The sequence below is a fragment of the Protopterus annectens genome, chromosome 8.part0 (genome assembly GCF_019279795.1).
Source record: "Protopterus annectens isolate FY-2018-M chromosome 8.part0, PAN1.0, whole genome shotgun sequence".
Lineage (NCBI taxonomy): Eukaryota > Metazoa > Chordata > Ceratodontiformes > Protopteridae > Protopterus > Protopterus annectens.
The window spans coordinates 1,379,904,903-1,379,927,957 of record NC_056741.1 but is presented as its reverse complement, the minus strand read 5'-3'; the positions used below and the strand labels follow the sequence as shown (position 1 = coordinate 1,379,927,957).

Below are 23,055 nucleotides of genomic sequence, written 5' to 3'. Positions count from 1 at the left end.
AATGCTTGTATAGTGCTTTGGTGTAATTTTGGATATTGGGGAGGGGGCTGTGAAGCTGTTTATACCATCCCTCAGGAGGCTGTAATCAGCTTTGGAGAAGTTTTTATGTCTGACCCTAGCTAGAGGGAGGTTGGGGGAGATGGTGACTTTGAAAGTGTTTGAGCTTTTCAAATTAAAAATCTAACAGCAACAGTTTGGCACCAAAAATAATAGCTATAGAAATTCAAGTAGTACATGGACAGCTGTTATTAACTGAGGAAATTACTGTACTAAAGAGTAAAATTATAGAACAATAGTATAGTCACAGAGAAAGCAAACAAGCTACTTTAATTAGAAGTAAAACAGAAAACTCACTGGTGGGCTAACAAAAATCTACTCATTTTGATGGATGCTAGTATTCTGTTTGAAACAGTGTTGATAAAACAGCTAAAAGCAGATATAGTGTTACTCAGAACAAAAATAATACTGAGAAACTAAATAAACGAGCAAAAGGTATGTAGAGCTGAATCTGTTTTCATTTAAGGGTTAGAAAACAAGATCAGTTGAAAATAAGACAAAGAGCAAAGGTGTTGAAAACTCCATGTTCCAAAAAATGAACGACATAGGCTAAAATATGTAACATGAAGATACAATTAATAATGAAGATAATGTCCTGAGAATAGAATTAACATCATATCACATTTTTAATGAAGTTCTTGAAGGCAGAGTAATGCATGTTATAGTAGTATTGCAGAATGAAAACAATGTCTATATGTCCTTGTTTTAGACAATAAATATTGTTGTGGTCTAATTATGTCATTAAAGGAAGTTGTGGTCCATTTTGTTAGCAGTGGTATGCATTTGATAGAACAGATTCCATTAAACCTGGGAGGGCAGTAAGAATGGGGTCTTATTCGCTACTCGAGTTCCTTCTTTTCCTGTAGGAAGTTTGTGTCCCCTTGTAGTGGACTGTTTGTGATTCTTGTTACCACACAGAATAAGAAGCTGGTGCCTTTGCAGTCATGTATTTGTGTCAAACTAATCAATCAGGTGTCTTGACTTTGCACATCCCCTATATAATTATTTTTTTAATTTGTAGCTAGTGAGTGACCACTCGGAGGTCATACTGAAAGCATTGAGTTACTTGCAGTGATTCCAGCATCCTTTCATGTGAACTTTGAGACTGATAATTTTCATTAGTTATCAGAAAAGTGAAAAAACTACTAGATGTGGACCTGATGCTCTACAAAAGTTTGTATGGACTACATCAGGCTTCCTGATTAATGTAACAATTTATTGTTATTTGTGTGTCTCTCTCTCACTTGGCTTGTCTTCCTGGAAGACATTATTCGTAGTTCTAGGGTCTGACAAAGTATCAGATGATTTTTCATTTGAAACTGCAAACCCAGCTTCAGGAACCTAAGCTGCTACATCAAGAAGGCATTCACCTCACTGTAAGCCTTAAATTAAGATCTAAATGTATATCTTTTCATATATTTTGTATCCACCATATCTTTCAGAAATGGAGACCATAGCTGCTTTATGTTCTGCAATTCAATTTACTTGTTTACTTATTTCATTTTTTCCTACTTGCTGATGTGATAACTGCCTTTGTTGGTGCTATACTCCAACATTTAAGGCACTTCATAAATAAAATCTACTTGTCCTGTGACTGTACTCCATTCACTGGAAATGATCAAAACACAGTCAAGGCACTTTATATAACAGCGATATAAAGCCTTATGAGGGTTAGGGACAAGAGAAATCCTTGTGTTATGTAATACTAGCTATGTCAGTACCTTTGCACCCTGAGAGAAGAGACAACATGTGAAAATCCAGGCTGGGCCAAGTGTGTAAAACAAATAACATTATGAACACTACTGCAATGTGTACACTACTATGAACATTACTGTCATAACTCCACTGTGAAGGTATGAAGGACAGCTCTGTCTTTTGATGGAATGGTCTTGAGTTCAAGGTTGGTTGAAGCGGTTACATTTTGTGTGGGGCTAACACTGACTGACATAGGGTCTTAATAGCCTAACTGCTCCATCAAGCATAAAAAGAAATGGAAAAAAAAAAGCAAACAGAAAATTAACAAAATCTGCTTTTCTGTATGTCAATCACTTCTGGTTTTGCTTTGTTTCTTTGTAAGGCATTCCTCATATAGCTAAACAAGTTGTTTTTGTCTTCTGATAGTGAAGACTAGTTATTTTTTTTAGGTAATGATAAGGCAGCTTATAAAGGGTATCTTAATCACGGGACTGGTTTTCTCAATGATGCCAGCCTTTAATAAAGCATAATATCAGGAATAGCATTGACAACTCTTTTTTGATGCTGTTGATTTAAGGAATGGGAGTTTCAACTCCTGATTTTTTCTTGATTTTTTTTTTTTTAGATTGCAGTTCTGATTCAGAAAGCTGTAGTTGCTGTATGATGAAGCAGCTATTGCAGACGCTGGAGAACCGAGTAAACTGGTCAATCAATTTCCTAATGCAGCAGTTAAACTCTGTCACAGATCAGCTTAACCAAGTGAAATGTAAGTATTGCTATTTAGGACATAAGATGTCTTTGCAAACTGTGGGAACCATATTTTCTCCCAGTTAAGAAGGGTTTTTAAGATCACACGGGGAATAGAGAACTGGTACTCATGCTGCATTTGATTGATGTTTGTAGTTTATTAAGTGCGATTAACACTTTTTTGGGACTTGAAGAAGCACGGAATTCCCAGGACATTCTCTTCCAGATGGAATGCATGGAGTGATTTTTGCACAAGTGCTATTTGTTTTGTTTTGTTTTATTTGTTTGTTGAGTGAGATCATTTGGTCAGAACCTGTTTGCTTTGGTAGACCACAAAGAGAAGCTATATTTCTTGAAAAGTACAGCTAGAACAGAGAGGCACTCATTAAGGAAGTATAAATGCATTCTGCAATGGTGTGCGTAGTTAGGGTCTGATATGCTGCACATACATAGTAGGATTGCATACAAAACTTACTACATACTGTTAAGATATTATGATTATGTAGAATATACTTCAATAAGACTTTATCTTGCTGCTATAAAAATCATAGTGTTACCACCTTAGTTTTATATTTATGTCACTGTTTTTATTTGAAGAGATTGTCTGCATATGTGTAGCAATAGATGATTTACTGCTCATCTGGGTTTTTTTTTAAATATAAAATGAACTTATAATAACTAGGTAACTCACAAACGCATACAAAGGACACCCAAAAATTGTCTATTGATCTTTAAAAGAAAGTTTATTACTAAGTGGTTTCAGCCCCAAAACAATCACAGGACTTCTTCAGAAGACATAATAAAAGCACGTCTTACAGATTTAAATACTGGTGTATTACAAGTAATGTAAATGATTGACAAATCAGTGGCCTAGAAATGCACAACTCCTTATAATTCACTATAGTTTATTGTTTATTAAAAAGTAAGACAGTCAAGAAATGAAGATGGATTTGGAATGCTGCATTCTTGTTTTTTTTGCTTAGCTTTGTTCTTGTAAAGTCTGTGATACTGATCAAAGTTATGTTCACATAATGGCTATGTCTGAATCCATAGTATTTGGTCACTAATAATGGAATTGTTCAGGAAGTTTTTCAGGAGTCAGCACTGTATAACTTTCTCTAATATTTTGGCTTCTCTTGTCAACTGTACTGTCTATCAGTAGTTGGTTGGGTTGTTAGCTGACTCTCCACTGGTAATAAATGTTACAGGAATACATTTCCAGACATTGTGGACCTTCTCCTGACAGCATATGTTAATGGTTTAAATGACATTGCTGTGAGGCCCTCTGATGGATGCAGTCTGATGGGAGATCATCTGGAGCCAGAGATCTTGTATTCTTTAATAGATCTTAGAAAATGTGCTTTTAAAGTAATAAACATCCACTGGTATGTCAAAGTTTCAAAGGAGCTTAAATTAAAGAACAGTAAAGCCTGCTGAAAAACACTTGTGCCCATCTGTGCCAGCAAATCTGTGTACAAACCAAATGCATAGAAAAGTGTCATGATAACATCATTTTTTACTAATCATGAACTCAACTTGTACCATGAATCTCCTTCAATAAGAACAACTAACTCCAAAATAAGAACTTTCCGAGTAAACCAAAACTTAATAACATTGCAAAAACAACTATGGCACTTGCTCTATTCCCCTCAGCTAAAGTCAACTGATTTAAATTACGTAGTTGTTTTGTAGCTCACTCCCATATTGTCTCTTCCGGCCCTCTAATACTGTGTTATAAATGAGAATTCCAATACAGAACCAAATAACATTTGACTTTGCTCTCTCAGCCAAAACTGCATCAAGGCATATGCTGCCATACCAAGGCAGCATCATGTAACAGTGCAAACTAGTCTGCCAGAATTATCTGCTGTAACCACAATATTCTTTTCTCAAGTTAAACTTGCACTTCTTTTTACCTGGAAATCACAATACTTACAGTATTCTGCCCTCTGTGCCTTTCAAGATCAGATTATTTCTGCTGATTCAATGACATCCTTTCACCAAGAACCAGAATTATGCCAGCAGTATCTGCCCTTATATTCTGGTCCTGCATGGAAATTAACACTCCAGGGCAGAATATCAGTGCCTGTATGTATGGTCCATGTGTACATGTAATGGAGCTTAAACACGGACACATTCTATTTTTTCACCTTCTGCCTGTGTGCACTACATGCCTAGTTTTACTATAATGCTATCATACATTTAATTTGAAAGAAGGAAACATACAGAAGATAATCATTAAAACTCTTCGTTTTTTGTTCTCTAAGTCTGCTAGAGCTTGCTTTTAGAGAATAGAAAGGTGGGTAGGGCATGCATATTAAACAAATTATTTGGACATTTTTGATCTAATCTCTGATCCTGTGACATAGAAACATCTCAACTAACACTATTTGGATGCTGAAGTGCATTAGAAAATCTACTTACAAAAGAAAATATTCATCTTCCACTCAGCATGTTCACTGCTGGGGACTACTTATCCTTCAAAACTCGAATAGCAGAAATAAAAAAAAGTCCATTCCAACATGGTAAAACTGTTTTAAAATGACTAAACTGCAGCTATTCCCATTTCCTTAGCCCAAATGATACCATTTAAGGTGGGCATTATAGAAAAATAATGGAACTTCCAGCGGTGAAGAGGTCCTCTGGCTAGGTCATTGGGCTTTACAGCACCACTAGGTGATCCATTATTTCCCTATAATGTCCATTTTGTTAGGTTGCATGATAGACTCTTGATTAATGACTTCATAAATGAGTGGAAGACAAAGCTTCTGAGAGTCAAGCCACTAGAATTACTGTCTGCAACATTTAATTTTGTTTATTTAATGTTTGTTGATCTATCTGCTGATCCAAATTGATCCTTTTTTAGATCTTGCTCGTGTGCAGAGCACATGTCAAAAGTAATTCATAAGTAAATATTAAGTTTACAAACCAGGTAGGTATATAAAAAACAGTGGCTAAAGCACATGAGATTTACAATTTAGGCTGGTATTCCAAATATAGAGGTAACAGAGATATTGGGGGTATTCATAAACATATAGCATTTATGGAAAGAGTTAAATAACATGGGCTTTTTTAACTTCTGCCTAGCTTCACAGAATAGACCATGACATTAATTTTAGATGCAAGTTTTTGTGCTAAATGTGCCTTCATTTGGAAAAATTCTTGAAAAACAAATTCATTCCCAGGATATAATTCCATTTTATTTTTTTCTGTCTGATGGCAACTGGCAAAAATTTGTGTTGAGTTGCATAACTAGCAACATTCCATGAAAATAGGTAAAAATAAAAAAGTAAAATGTAAAAAATGCACCACAGAAGTATCTGCAAAAAACATCCACATTTATTTAAAGAAATTGAGTGCTTTCATACCTCCACACTGAGGACTTCATCAGAATATAAAAAATTTCTCTCTAACCCTTTAAATACCACAGTGATTTACATGATTGGTCAAATACTAGCCAATTACATCACGTTTTGGAGTGCAATGATATGTGTGGAATTTCTGTGGATAATATTTTTCTTATGGGGTTGACAGGTTTTACAGGACATTGGAATGACTTAGCTTGCTACCTGGTCCATAGAATGAGTTTAAAGAACTTTACTTCCTGTGGGATATAACTGTTAGGAGTTTTTAAGGGAAGCGGTAAATTCATTTTGATGGGCATTGTTCATGCAATTAATGGTTGGAAGAAGTAAGAACATTTGTTTTACTCTGTAGAGTATTGTAATAATTGTGAGAAAACTGAAGTCTGTGAGGACTCTAAGAGAGAAATGAAAGTAATCACGTTTTTGGGCATAGAACTGGGAAAGAGAAGCTACTAGTTTGAAGTCTGCTCTGGGGTGTCTCAAGATGGTGCTATAATTGAAGAGTGAACAAAGACTGACATTGCGGAAGTTGGAAGAAACTGTACTTGTAATGAAGTGACTTCATAGCTTAAACAGAAGGGTAAATAGACAGGCACAGGCATTCATTAACTGGCAGTCTTTTGGCTTTAGTGGCATATTCCAGTGGTGTTCCTGGAGTGCTGAGAGTGTGGGCACTGTTTTGGAGGAAAATACACAGTGCCTAATAAACAGTATTCTGAAGGCGGTAGGAGGATACCGTTGTCTATGGTGGCTATAGCAGCAGAGAAAAGAACACTGAAATTTTCCAAGATCAGAACAGAAGTTATATTTTGACATTGGTGTGTTCTGTGTAAAAAAATAAAATAAAAGGTTATTGGTTGTTTGAGACAGAATCCGAGATATTTGCAGTGGTTAACAGTTTCCAAAGTATTGCCTAGGAGAATCAGTGATCCCCTAGTTAACACTATGGGGAATCAAAGATCTCTTGTGACTGTGTCTGATTAAGGATCTAGGCACTTTTTTGATAACTTGTTTTAGTCAAGACTTATCTATAACAGTTCAGAAATCCTTAAATCTTTGATAGAGCAAAAGTGAAAGAAAAAAAAAACAGGTTTAAACATTACAGATTACTCCAGTGTCCATCTGTCTGATAAAATCACCCAATAGATTTAAGCACTAACACCCTAAAAACATTCATAATTCTTTCTCTTTGTTTCTCTTTAAAAACCATCTGTTTTCATTATATGAGCTATTTCCTCATTTCGGAGTGTCCTCATTACATGATCTTTAAGCCCACCTCTCAAAATCTTCAAGTACTATGAAGATCACTTATGTAGTACATCTGACAGCCTCAGATTACTTTGTATGCCCACAAGCAAAAACAATTTCTAGTCATATCAGTATAAATAATCTGAGTATCTGCCACACCAAGAAAATGTCTGCTTTAAAAATTTGCTTAACCTGGACCGTGAGAGTAAGATGCATTTCTTTGAGGGTGCATCACCAACAGCAAACCACCATTAGGATTTCCCACTTAAAGTGCACACTTTTTAATCAATCCAGATTTTCTTGGTCCTTGCAAGTCAACTTTCACATCTTTTTGTGGAATCTGCTAACCATCAATCTTTCACATCATTTCTGTTCATCGTCATTTTCCATCCATCTCTTCTCACTTTTTCTGTCACCATGTATGACTTGCTCACACATTTTCCCATCGATCATCACTAGTCTTGCTCATTCCATTCCTATTTTATCTCATTTCATAGGTACACAGGTTCATAGGTAGGTACTAGGCTATCAGCCCAAGGGCCTACGTAAGCCTAGCCAACAAGGTTCCCCGGCTTACGCCACACAAGAAAGTTATTTCCATGTGCCACTGTCAAGCAGAGACACAGAAGTGATCCCCGGGGTGTATTTCCTATTTCCCGTCCACTCATCAAGATTTTTCTTGAAGAGTGCTAATGAAGAACTTTGCTTGACATAGATGGGTAGCCTGTTCCAGGGGTCCAGGCACCTAGGCGGTGCGACAACCCACTGTGAGACAACTGGAGGTGGACAGATGGCAGTATGGAAGTTTAGCTGCAGTGACAAATGCCTGCAGACAATTCCCTGTGAAAAGAAAAGAACCCCCTGCACCCTAACCACAGGTGTGAGACAAAAACCCGTATGTGATCTACACACTACACCCCCTAGAAAACATCGTGTGCAACTAACACTGTAACATGTGCCTAGAATAGGATGCCAAGTGGGCATCAAAGTGGTACACTGAAACCTGTGTGCTGTGGGCAAAGCCTTTATTAATGCAAACTGTAAAGTAATGTGGGAAGTGCTTGGTGCATACTAAACCATGATATAATCATAACTTATAGAAATGTGCCACAGCACACAGGTTTCAGTGTACCACTTTGATGCCCACTTGGCATCCTATTCTAGGCACATGTTACAGTGTTAGTTGCACACGTTTTATAGGTGTGTGTAGATCACATAGGTTTTTGTCTCACACCTGTGGTTAGGTGCAGGGGTTCTTTTCTTTCACAGGAATTGTCTGCAGGCATTTGTCACTGCAGCTAAACTTCCATACTGCCATCTGTCCACCTCCAGTTGTCTCACAGTGGGTTGTCGCACCGCCTAGGTGCCTGGACCCGATCACCTCGGAGTAGGCGATATGCTACGGAGTAAAGCTGGAATTTTTTGAGACGGTCAGTGTAGGTCATTTGTTTGAGGCCAGTAATTCTCTTTGTTAGGTACTTCTGTGGCCTTTCCAGCTGCTGCAGATGTCTTGTGAGGTACATTCCAAAAGGGCATTGTACTCTATAATGAGTCTAATGAGTGTTGAGTAGAGAGGAATAATGACCTCTTTTTTCCTGGATGAGAACCCTTTTATGATGAGGTGTGCCACGTAGAAGGACGTCCTGACTACTGTGGTGGTGTGACTATCAAAGGAGAGACTACTGTCCACCTGGGTCCCAAGGTCTCTTATCACACATTCAGTGTTAAGTAGATTGCTACCTATATGTTAGTTCATGGGTACAGAGTTTTTACCAAAGGCGATGACACATCATCCTCACTTGGACTGTGCTGACCTCACCTGAAAATACCACCACAAATCATACTTTCTAATCTGGATTATTTTTACTTCATTGGACAAATATAAACAATGCTGTCCCTCCACCAACATACTATCTAAGATCCAGATCTCTTTATGTTCACAGCCTTTCCACCAAATCAGTGATACCATCATTTTCTTTCAGTATTTTAACAGAATGTATCTTGAGGGATATTTACTTGCTTATGAAGCAGCTGTTACTGACATGATTATTCTTCTGTAGACCTTCATCAATACACGAGTTATCAACGTTCAAAACAGTGAAAGTAAGCAGATTTGTGTCACTTACTTTCTACCTTAGATTAGATTAGACTTGGAGTTAATATTAAATAAAGAGATGTAGCCAGCTCTGGTGGCACTGAGGGATAAAGCCCTGACCACAACACAGGTGACCTGAGCTCAGTTAGTGGCCTGGGTGTCTGTGGAAGCTTGTTAGAGCTGCCAAATAAAACAAGTGGGCAATCCTGGAAGGTATGATCAAGATATGCCCAAGAGGAGGGATTTCCCCCAAAGGCCATTCTCATTACCCAACCAACGTTGTCAGGGAAAGTCGGCATGCATAAAATGTGTAGCACCAAGCCACTGGTACCAGCCTTCACAGCAGGGGTGGCTTCCTCATCATGTTCATCTCCTGCAGGAGACTCTTCATCAGTGGTACCCAGCAACCCCAACCCAGAGGGCTTAAACAACTGGGCAACCAATAAGTATTGCCCCTGGACAGCTGGAGTGGATATTACAGGAAATCACTCTGCGATGGAGTAACACCCAAACCACAGCAGATACAACCCATGGGGCAATCATATTAAATAAAGGAAAGTGTGGCTGAAGCCCCAGAAAACTATCTCTTTTTAATATTATGAAATCAAAAATATTACCTAATGGCAGATGAATCAAGCAATAAGTGTTGACAGTGTTAGCATTTTCACTGTCATTCTTTGAGAATTACGTAGCCACATATGAGTATGTGTGTGTATCTTCCGTTGTGTGTGGACATTCTGTCAAAATGACAGAATATAGGCACCCACGAAATCGATACCATTTAGTTCATGCAGACAAGTGGTCAACAAGTGTGCGAGATCAACAATTCCCAGATAAAGGAATATTTCATTTCCCTGAGAATGGTACAATCCTGGAGTTAGTATATGTAATTACCAGGGAGTGCAGATAGGCTTGCCCCCCTAGAAAAACAATTGTCATTGCTTTAGTCCTGTCCAGTGTAATATCCAGAGCATACACAGAACATGTAAATATTTCTCCAGTTAACATTCTGACATCAATATCCTGTGTGTCTGCATTCTGTTATTTTGACAATATGTCCTAAACCCATATATATATATATATATATATATATATATATATATATATATATATATATATATATATATATATCCACACACATATATATATAGGCCCCCTTCAAAACATCTAAAACCCATAACATCTAATTTTATAACGTTGAGACCAGAACATCTAAAACCCAAAATATCTAAAACCTATAACATTGAATTTCATAACATATAACAGTACAAATCACATGGAAATAACATCCCCTCCAGATATAACAACATATAATGACACCAAACTACCAAACACACATTTTACTATGTTTCTGCAGGGGGGCTTGATACAATGAGGTTAGGAAATTATCTTTTTCCCACTGTAATGCAATCTTGGATTTGGAATATTTAATTTACAGGAGGTGTGCAGGGGGGCTTGCCCCACAGCATAAATGTAGTAAAAAGTGTGTTTGTTAGTTTGGTATTGTTATATTTGGAGGGGATGTTAGTTTCTTGTGATTTTTTAGTGTTAGATGTTATGAAATTCGATGTTATGGGTTTTAGATGTTTTGGGTTTTAGATGTTCTGGTCTCAATGTTATGAAATTAGATGTTATGGATTTTAGATGTTTCAAAGTAGACCATATATATATATATATATATATATATATATATATATATATATATATATATATATATATACACACACACACACACACACACACACACACACACACACACACACACCTTCAGAAGATTGAAAGTTCAAAAGACTGAAAATCAAAATATCTGAAACTCAAAATACAGAAAATGGAATTTTTCCCTTTCTCCAGTGTTGTGTGATCTTGGAGTTGGTATATATAATTAGCAGAGGATGCAGGGGTGCTTGCCTCCTGCATTAAAAATATTTTTGATATTTTGCATATTTTGATTTTCAGTCTTTTGAACTTTCGATCTTCTGACATAGACCCATATATATGTATATATGTGTGTGTGTATGTGTGTGTGTGTGTGTGTGTGTGTGTGTGTGTGTGTGTGTGTGTGTGTGTGTGTGTGTGTGTGTGTAGATGTTCAGTTGCCTGCCCCTACTGTAAATTTTGATCTGGTACACTCCTCCCAGTCTAGTGTCATTAGCTCATTCTACCTAATACAGAGAGAACATTTGAGAAGGGCAACCCACTAAGTTTCTTAACCTTGAATTATCTTCAGCTCCTCCTTTCTCCCTTTCCACTATAGTAAAACAAATATTAAGCTTGTTTCCTGCCTTTTCTGTAACTACTCATGTTTTTCCATCTCTTTCAACTTTCTGGTTTAAAAGCCCGCATTTGCACTTTTCCTGCCTTTCCTGTAACTAGTCTAGTCCAGATACAGATTTGCTGTATCCAGGACTGTATGTAAACTTCTGCGCCCACCAGGCTTTTCTGTGTTGGAGGGAAGCTTTCTAGCTTATCAGTGGAAGCAGTAAGCACTAGGTAGCCTATCTACCCCAAGAGGAGTGGTTTCTGGCCCAGCAATTGTAGTTTATTGGTCGTTTGGGCAGTTTTTCCATCTCTTTCAACTTTCTGGTTTAAAAGATCGTGTTTGAGCTTGTTTCCCACCTTTCCTGTAACTAGTCTAGTCCAGATACAGATTTGCTGTATCCAGGACTGTGTGTAAGCTTCTGAGCAGTGCCAAAGTCTGCTCTTCAATTTTCCCTTAGATCTACTAGTTCTCTCCTCTCCTGCACTTTTACTAGCGTATTAGCACTTTACCTGACTTCTTGTAGCAATTATTGTAGCACACAAAAGTACTACCAGCATTAAACATTTTACAAGGTAATAACTTCAGTACTTATTATTAATGCCCACCCCTCCAGGCATGTCTAAAAGTCAGTTCCCTGTGCATTCTCCTATTAACTTGGTGAACTTGGGCATCTAGAGGCAATGTAGCAACTGCCTCATGTACACTGACAACCCTCTCCTCTTACCTCCCAACACTCAGACTTGCGAGAGATGCACTTATATATCCAAATTGGAAGCCATGCACTCTCCAGCCAAGACCAGAATAGCTGGTCAGGAGGAGAAGGTCAACGCTTGCACCACACCACATGGAGCACATAGCCCTCCAGAACACACACCAGCACTGCCTTCACATGAAAACACAAACCGCACACCCATCTTCATGGAGGCTCTCAATAAAAATCTACCCAAACAGCAGAGACCTTCAAGGCAAAAACACACTTGACCACCACAACACAACATTAATCATGAGACACATAACTCATAAACACCGTGCCACTCAGCCAAAGCCCCTAAGGCAAAACAGCATGCCCAACACACTAGTCATAGGTGACTTGATAGTGAGGCAAACTGATGTCCCACTCACTAGGTTGAATAAGGACAAAAGTAACAGTCAGCTGCCTGTCAGGTGCCAGGATCCACCACATAACGCACGCACTCAGGTCCATCAACAACAGGTACAAATAGGACTCTGTCATTGTAGATGTGCGTGTGAACGACCTGAGACATACCTCCCTGGACTACATGAAAAGAGACATGGAGGAGCTCTCGGATTATGTAGCCTAGGTGGGTATAACCCTAGTCCTGAGCAGCATCCTACCATCACCCAGAATGATACCACAGTACAATCAGAAGATTATTGATTTCAACAATTGGCTAAGTTTCTGGTATCATTCTAAGGGGATCCAGTATCTGTCTGCCTGGGATGACATGATTGACAGACCTCGATGCTTTGCCAGAGATGACCTGCATCTGTCACCTCTGGGCTTCCAGATACTGGCCAAGGCTCTTGCCACCCCTACAGTGCCTTTTTTAGGGGGTGTTCCAAAGTCCAAATTACCACCATAACAGCTACAAACAAATGCAACCTGGGGCGTCATGCTGCTCAATGCTAGAAGTCTACATTTCAAAATGCACTCAATCAAAGCACTCCTTAAAATGGAGAACATCAACATTTGTGCAGTAACAGATATCCGGTTCAAGGCAGCAGAAAGCACCCCTGCACTACCAGACTATAACTCATTCCACACCTTCTGGCCCCAGAACTTGGACTGAAGTTCCAAAGGCGGTGGTGTTTCCATATTCATAAAGGATGTGCACACCTCCAGACTAGTAGCCCAACATAATGCATCTGAGATACTTTAGGTTCAGCTAACATTGGGTAAGAAAGTGATTCAGGTGGTAGCCTGCTATAGGTCTGCAACCATGTCCCAAAACTCACACTCCATGTTCCTAAGCACCCTGGAGAATATTAGGGTCCAACTTAATACTGTCATACTGGGCAACTTCAACTACCCCTCCATTAACTGGGAAAACTACTCATGTACCAATACACTTACCCAACGTTTCCTGGAATTCATTAATTCCAGTGCCCTGGACCAGCTCTTTCTTACCCCCACTAGAGGTATCAACATCCTTGACCTGGTCATTACTAACATGGGCAACTGTTGCTCAACACCAATAGTCAACTCCTCCCTGGTTAGATCCGACCACAAACTAATCACCTTGGAAATCCACACACCCCCACCCCCACCACAAAGGTAACCATCATGAAAAATTTCTCTAAAGCTAACATTGGGCTCCTAAAAACAAAGGTGGCTAACTTCACGGCACCCATGCAAATGGAGATCAGTTTCATGACCACCGAATCATACACCACTGCACTGTACGAACACGTACACAAATGTATGGATCTTGCCATACTCAACAGAACCAAGACAATCTGGTGGTCCCCTGCCATAAACAAACTCTACAACAGAAGGAGGAAACTGATGCAGAATAAGGTGAAGTCCCAAGACTAGAAAAACTCCCTTATCAACCTCAACAAAAAGTTGAGATCCCTCATTAAATCTTCTAAAGCTAGCTATGAAAACAGAATTGCAGCAGATAGTAAAGACAACCACAATGCCTTCTATAGTTATGTAAAGAATCTCCATGGCAATACTCAGATTTGCTCTGAGCTACTGCATAATGGTACCTCCTATACTGAGCCAACAGATATTGCCAATATACTCACCAACAGATTCAGTACCAACTTTACCCCTCTCTCCCCTTCCAAGGGACCAGTCACAATACCAGTAGATTGCCAGGTACCCAGTATTACTACTGCACAGGTTAAAACAGCACTGTCCAAGGCCAATAATACAGCTTCTATGGGACCTGACAATATCCCTGGCTATGTTCTACATGAACTACAGAGTGAACTGGCACCTCACCTGTGTGCCCTATTCAATCACAGCCTTACCTCAGGCTTTGTCCTTACCAAATGGCGCACTGCTACAGTCATCCCTCTTCACAAAGGAGGAGTGACTACAGACCCTGAGAACTATCGCCTTGACAAGTCTGATATGCAAAGGCATGGAATGCATCATTATGGACCTAATAAACAAGGATATAAGGAATCTTCAAACTCTGGATCCCACACAGTTTGGTTTTGTGAAGGGTAGATCATGCCTGCTCAACTTGGTCAACTTCTTTGAGTCAGTCACCAGAGCTGTGGATGATGGCAAGGTGATTCATTCAGCCTACCTTGATCTGGCCAAGGCCTTTGATACCATTCCCCACTCAGGAATCATAGAAAAACTCACTAAGCTAGGCAACAACCACTATATCACTAGGTGGGTTGCAAACTGACTGGCTCACAGGTAGAACCCACAGTATGAAAGTAGCTGACTCCAAGTCAGACTGGTGACCAGTCACGACTGGAGTCCCACAGGGTTTGGTCCTGGGTCCTCTCCTGTTTGGTACCTACTTCTCTGAAGTCCAGGGCAACACGAAGGGACTCTGGCTGACAAAGTTCACAGATGATTGTAAGTTGGGAGCTATTATTAACTCCCCGTGTGATGCTGACTTCCTACAGAAAGGCCTTACTGAGACTGACTGGTGTCAGAACCATCACCATAAGCTCAATGTCAAAAAATGTGTCGTCATCCCCTTTGGGAAAAACCCATTTCCACTGAATTACCACATTGATGGTAGTCCACTGAACACAGAAGGCGTTATAAGTGGTCTGGGAACACAGGTTGACAGCAACCTCTCTTTTGACAACCACATTGCCACTGTGGTCAGAAAGTCCTTCTATGTGGCACATCTCATTACTAATGGTTTTGCATCCAGGAAGAAAGAGGTCATTGTCTCCCTCTACTCTTCCATCATTAGACCAATCATTGAGTGCAATGCCCCATTTGACATGTACCTCAATAAACACCTGCAACAACTGGAAAGGCTGCAAAAGTACCTCACAAAGAGGATCCTAGGCCTTAAACATTTCTCATATATGAACAGACTAAAAAAACTCCAACTATTCTATGTCTCATATCACCTACTTAGAGGCGATCTCTGCTTGGCTTACAAAGCTATGTCTGACATAGCTCTGTTAGAGATGCTACATCTAAAGAAATCCCAATCCCTCCGCACCACACACTCGAGAGACCTCAACCTCATTAGCACAATCAACAGAACATACTGGAGGGGCATGTTCATAACCCAGAGACTGCCCATGCTATGGAATAGACTTCCCATACATGTCAAGCAGAGCACCTCACACTGGCCCTCTTCAAGAAAAATCTTGATGAGTGGATGGGAAATAGAAAATTCACCCCGGGGATAACTCCAGTGGCTTTACTTGACATTGGCACTGGGAACTAATGTCGGGTGGCACGATGCCAGAATAATCCTATGGGCTAGGCTTGTAAAGGCCCCAGGGCCATTAGCCTAGTACACACCTATGAACCTATGTGTGTGTGTGTGTGTGTGTGTGTGTGTGTGTGTGTGTGTGTGTGTGTGTGTGTGTGTGTGTGTGTGTGTGTGTGTGTGTGTGTGAGACTCTTTCATCAAGGTAACATGGGAAATAAGCAAATTTCCCTTGGAAAAAAACTATTGCAGTACACTGGTTATTTTTCTCTGTCCCCACCTATACTATCAAACCCCTTTCATTTTTTATGTTCCCTAAGAGTCTTATTGAAGCTACAGTGTCAGGTTGGCAAGAGTCAAGCTAAGGTGATCTGTCATCCTCAAGGGGTTCAGATTTTTTTTTAATTTATTTATACCATACTTTTTGTTATACTTCACACCCAGTACAAAATGATGTCAGTGTGGATCTATTTGAGCAAACAAACTGACAGTCCATTTCCCCATATTTACAGTAGGACCTTTGGTTCCACTATGGATTACAGCACTAACAGACCCTTCCATACCCCTTAGGATACGTGAGTCTGCAAACTGCTGCTCATTCCCAGGCCCCCAGTCACCAAGAACCAGTATTACAAACTGAAGCTAGGCCTCCTGTACTGCAGTCTGTTTCTGTCCCTCTTAGCCATTAACCGTCTGTAACACAAGCACTCAGGCGAACAAACCAGGTTCCACTAACTGCAGATGTGTTTCACTTTTATTTTAGTTGGTGTTATGAACTTGTTAATATGAGGATCCTGTGTACCTGTTACGGTTGTCATGGGTGTATGCAGAGGTATAACTCTGGACATCTCACTGGGTCGCAGGACAAAAAAAGATGATCACTAATATAATCTTGTACCTCATGGATTTTGATGCTAACCCTAAGTGGTCAGGAAACAGAGTTTTGTAATGTGTGGTGTATTGATTGCATTTAGTGCACACATACTTGTATGTACTTACGGTGAGTATCAATTTATGTTTTAGGAACTATAGTATGCCTGCTTCACTGGGGAAATGTGCTGTCACATTAAGCTTTATACTTTAAAAGCCAAGCAACATTTGAGGAGAGATGGTTTGTATTTTCCTTTATATGTGTGTTTATAATGCATGTATTGAGTAACCATATTTATTTGTTTGTTCATCCATTAATTTCCATAAACTAATTTATTTTCACCTTATTAGGCAGAAAATAGCGTCTAAGAAGCACAATAAAAATATAGGCTCCAGTATATCAGAGTTTGAAATACAAAAATGGAAGCTTTATTCAGTTATGTTTAGAGTGCAGTGAAAGAGTTTGAGGTTAGTATATTACAACTGTTGTGGGAGTAGGGAGTGTTGGTAGTTTGCTTCTTGTCTAGATTAGACATTAGGATTAACTGAGCTAAGACATGAAGTTAGCATAATGACATTTGATTTCTTTTCTTTTCTTACAGTGAGCAAAATTGCCTTCTCAGCTGGCTTACCCTACAGTGAAACTTGTTTTAGCTCAAGCAACATCAACATAACTCTAATTTACTCGGATGTTTTTGTGAACCTTGGAGGAGCTTACAGTAGCACCACAGGTACTGTAATCCACTTGTTTTGTTTCTTGCAGTGCTTAGTTCCTTACTCTGACTCTCTGCCAGGATCTTATGTTGTCAGAATCTTTTTTCCTCCTCATCTTTGCAGTACACTAACTTCCCTTGTACTAGCTTCTGGCATGACCGTTTCCATCATACACTGCCTGGTTGCCTCCATGAGCACCACCCTATCTGGTGTATAATGCTTATCTTCTTCAACTGCCACCCTTTACACCAGTAAGACGCCTGGGTGCCTTCAAAGCCACCACTACAGTATCTACCTAGACAATGCTCAGTTATCATCAGTTTTGTCATATAACGCCTACTGTATCTACCTAGACAATGCTCAGTTATCATCAGCTTTGTCATACAACTCTTACATTTCAGCATTATCACTCACTATATACTGTGTTTATCTTTTGGTGCAAATAATTCACTTGTACAAGGATTGCTGCTTGCACCACTTTGTGTACCACAGAATACTTAGCTTTTACCTTTCCAGGGTCTGTCATACAATGCTGGGCTCTTATCGTCCCATGTTTACCTTATAATACATAGGTGTTAGAATCAGCACTTTCACCATATGGCTGCTGGCTTACAGTTCCCCCTTTTATTACATGATTCCTGGCTGACAGTGCTACCTGTTCTGTGATAGAGTGTGTCTTTAAGATTTCATTGACTAAGTAGATACATGTGGTTCTTTCCCACAGCAATCAGAAGAGATGAAAACCTGCTACCTCTCCTTGTCTTTCACTGCTTTTTGCTGCCTTGATAAGACATCTGGATGTATCAATAAGTGTTACTAATCATTCCCTGTCTGTCATTTTAATTCTGAGTTTTCAACCTTAATCCACAGGGGCCTCAAGAGCCCATTTACAGAGACAAGTGATGGTGGGTATATGATGCAGTTAAACCTCTCTCTCCATTCCACTCACCCTTGGCTAAGTCTTTGTTCTCTATATATGTTGCATTACCACTGAGTTATTATGTAATGACTACTAAATGTTAATCTGTTTAGTTAACACCGAGACAAACATTGTTTCACAGTGGATGATCTGGAGAGAATGGCTTCTTAGTACAAACCTACAGTAGTCAGTCAACTTAAAAGAATGGGGCGTGGGAAGGAACCAGAGTACCTGAGGATACCCACACAGACTTGGGGAGATCATGCAAAGTCAGAGGTCAGGAATGAGCCCATTAGCTGAGAAGCAGTAACACAATTTGCTGTCACTGTACAAACCATTTACCTTACCCAGCAACTGTTCATTTCTACCTCTGGCATTCTTCCTTTACACCAATACACAGAGTTATTACCTAATCGTGGTATGCTGGGGCAATGAAAAATAAGGCATTAAGTGCCAAATTGTTTAATCACTGACATTAAATCATAGGTGAGTCGCACCATTCTCTGTCCTTAATGATGTTGCATTATTTGATAGAATTCAAAACAAGTATACTAATGATTTTTAAACAAAAAAAAAAAAAAAAAAAAATATATATATATATATATATATATATATATATATATATATATATATATATATATATAGTTAAACTAAGGTGGCTTTGCTTTAAACAGACAGCCAGACTTCCAGATATATTTTTGAGCAACAGTGATTTGTCATTTAGGAACACAAGCAAAAAATATATATATTTCACATCCTATAATTACCCAGCAGGTATTATATTCCTAAATGCTAACGGATTCTTATACATATGATAGGACACTTAATTGAAATAGCTTTAAAATGCCAAGTATGGATGGCACAACCATTAATTACAGAAATATTACTATATTTTCTGGCCTATAACCACATTTTAATTTTTAATTTCGTGATTTAGCTTTTTAGAATAACAGTCTTCGGTGTGACTTTGCTGGGGTTATCATTACTTTTTTCAGATCATTTGTGAATAGTAAAAACATGGTCTTGATTTTCAGTTTTGTTCATTTGTTCATTCGAAGACCATTTGACCTGGTGTAACCTTACGAAAGAGTAACTTACAAGAAATGGCCGACTATTGTACTAGGAAAATTACTTATTACACTGTCACCCTAAACATAGTTCCTTTATTCAACATAGGCAAATGAAAAGCTTACTGTGTTTCTTGAAAAAGGATTAATATAATCAACATTTTTTAATTTTCTTTCTAAATTAAAATCTTAAGTATATTTAAGCACCACACTATTCATTTTGTAGATGAAAAAATAAATATATTTTGATTACAAACTGGATGAGCAAACATTAAAAAAAGTGTAATAAGAAATTTTGGGACAGGGAGGAAGACAAATTTAATTTTGACCACAACACTGCAAATGTGGTTAGAAAGGCTTATGAGATGGTCTATATGATGTTCAAATTAATATGGAGGGAAGTATTTGTACCTCTTCTTTCGGTTAGGGGTCGCCACAGCAGAACTCCGGTCCGCTCATGATAGGCAGTGGATTTTTTTACGGTGTCAAGTTGCCAGCCCGACACCCAACCTTCAACGAAGGCCCACCCATTCACGCTCGCACCTACCTGCATGTCTTTAACGTCACTCGACTGCGGGGAGGACATGCAGACTCCACACAGAAGGCGCTCATATACTATAATTATTTACCCATATCTAAAATGCAATACAATATTTTATAGCTTTTACATCATGCATCTGGGGCAATTTGATAAAAATGTAGAGATTCATAACTTGTATGAAGAGGTCATCTTGAGCAGGAAGAACACAGGCAGCAAGTTATATGGACTAAATACTCCATGGATTCCAAATATTGTACTCAGAGGGGACTGGGATCCATGAAATGAATTACTGTGTGAATATCAGAAAGGGAATCTGCAAAAGCAGAATTAAAATTGGAAAAAAAACCCAACAACAGCAAGACAACATAATTATAACAAACCAGACGAAATGGAAGAAAATTGTAGTCTAACAGCAGATTGGATGCCCAAAATTATCCTGGTATAAATGACTATGTAAGTATTGCTCCCTTATTAAAGTTGAAACATATTTTAGGAAGAAATTAATGAATTTTATAAAGGTTTATAAAGGTTTTTAAAGTGATGATTAACATGCATTTTTATGGTTTGTGTGTGAATATTTATATATATATGTATATATTTATATATTTATATATGTATATATTTATACATTCATGTTTTTTTTTATGTATTCAATATATAATGTTGTGGTAATTCATATCACAAGAGTTTTTATATTTAATATATATATAATGGTTGTTACTTTTAACAGAAATTATTCATTTTGAATTTATACTAATATTTCTTTAAATGGTCTATCCATTAATTGATTAATTGAAGTATCAAGTGAATGAGAATGATATTTAAACTCCAGCTGTTATTTGTATTCTTGCTCTAATGACGTCCTATGGACGAAACCTAGGTTAACTTGTGTTCTGTTTGTGTATGTAACATTCAACTTGAATAAACTGCTGTTAGACGACAATTTTCTTCCATTTCTTCTGGTTGGTTTTCGTGGTCTGATTCTTGGTTTTATAGTTATAACAAACATAGCGAACAGAAATGTTCAGCTTCAAAAGTTAACTACCAAATTAAAAGCATTTAATTTACATGTATCATTTAGATGTTTGGAATTAGCAAAATTGACCCCAAAACATATTTTGTACAAGTTCATTTTCTGCATAAATGTCTAGACATGCAGCCCTACCCAATTATGTCCCCGTATGTATACATATATATATATATATATATATATATATATATATATATATATATATATATATATATATATATATATATATATATATATATATAGTTAGGGAATATTTACTGTTGTCCTCTGTCTATCAGAAACATTGTGGCCAGACTGAGGGTGAATTTTCGACTTCCCATCCAATGGGGTCAAGGATACATTTAAATAAGGTTAGGGATGAACTATGCTTCACATGTATTAGGAGACTATTCCAGAGTGTGGGAATCCTTTGAGACACATATCTGTCTTGATAGCATTTTCTATTTATGTCACAAGCAAAATTTAAATCCTTGGATCTAGTGCTCCTGATGTGAACGGAAATATGTATATTTCTTTCTAGACTAAATTCTATTAGGGATGTTCATAAACTCATGAAAGACAAAGCGATGGGATAATGACAAATACAGTACTGATTGTGGCAGCCTTTGAAAACATGTATACACGAAGGCCTGCATAAAGTAAAAAAGTGCATAGCTGCACAACTTTAGAAATCGAGGACGCTCAATTATGCAATGCAGTGTCTGAATAAATGTGTTAAATGGGAGATGTTTACATACACATATACAGCAATGTAATACAGAAGTGGGGAAATAAATTATTAGCATTTGTTGATAAGAAGGGGGTGAGAAGGGATTCAACCTTGTTACAAATACAAGGGCTACATCTGTTATAACAAACAGGACAAGGTTATGAAAGAACCATTACAATGAAATACAAAATTATTCATAGAAAACATGACATATCTTTTGAGATGTTTGAAATCTGCCATAGTATTTGTATATAATGTCATTTTCCTTGATTAAAAATAAAGATGAATACAAATGAAGTAGCGCTATCATAAAGCAACTCCAGGAAACTATCTGCTTTCCTAAAAAGAAAGGACATATGTGTTCAGTGGGCCAAATAAATCTTTAATGGTCTGTACAGCCTATGAATAAAAAGCATGCATGAACAAACTTTTAGCTAAAAATTCATTTTTAACAATGAAACAGCCAGTAAGATTTCTTTGTTTCTTAATATTATTTAAGCATTTATGTAAAGACTTTTTTTTTAATTCAAACAGGAGTTTTTACAGCCCCCAAGAAAGGAGTTTACAGCTTCACATTTACAGTGTATACAAAAGTTCCAGTGACAGCCAATACAATGAAGATGGCAGTGTACCTTGACAGAAACAGTGAGCCCATCGTTGCAGTCCATGACGTGAATGGTTCTGATGTAGAAGACAGTGCCACAAATAACGTTATCCTGCAGTTAAATACCGGTGACACTGTGTCAGTAAAACTAGTGCAGCAGATGTCTATATGTGACCCTGGCGGTCACTACAATTCTTTCAGTGGTTTTCTACTGTTCCCCATGTAACATTAGCAATAAATTGAATGCTTATTCTGTTTTTTTTTTTTTTTTTTTTGCCTATTAGATAGCTATGATTCTGCAAACTTCTTTTGCTGTTGTTAAACCTTATGTTACAATTCTTTTTTTTCAGATTTTATTAAAGTTAACATTAAAGAAAGGCTATTTCCTAACCTTGTTATTCTATAAATAAATCTAATGTGAATATGGAGTCAGATTTCTTCATTTTTTGCTGTCTTAAGTAAAATTTAGCCTTTCAAAAGCTACATTGCCTTGTATTATGTTTATTTTACCAATATATCTAAAGAGATTAGTGGGTGCTGGATGCCACAGCTTGACACCCATACTTTGCACATCTACTTGGCTGCAGATAGGGCAGGAGTGGACTATCAAGGAAGGATTACATTACACAGCACTGTCATTTTATGTTTTTCTCTCAGACAATCATGTACACTATAGTTTCAAAGGAATCAGTATGAAGAGGATACAAGCTTAAAATAATGCAAAAGTGCATAAGACAGAAGTTTTG

At 38.0% G+C, this 23,055-nt stretch overlaps 1 protein-coding gene across 1 annotated transcript in view; it reads left to right on the top strand.

Annotated features, from left to right (window-relative positions):
• The window catches only part of LOC122808095 (cerebellin-1-like), a 39,353-nt gene extending 16,616 nt beyond the window's left edge, over positions 1–22,737 (top strand). The window contains exons 3-5 of the mRNA XM_044079067.1: positions 2,378–2,518; positions 17,328–17,456; positions 22,240–22,737. Of these exons, the coding sequence (XP_043935002.1) occupies positions 2,378–2,518; positions 17,328–17,456; positions 22,240–22,535 (566 nt within the window). The 3' untranslated portion in view covers positions 22,536–22,737. The remainder of the gene's footprint in view (positions 1–2,377; positions 2,519–17,327; positions 17,457–22,239) is intronic.
• Positions 22,738–23,055: the final 318 nt, after the last annotated feature.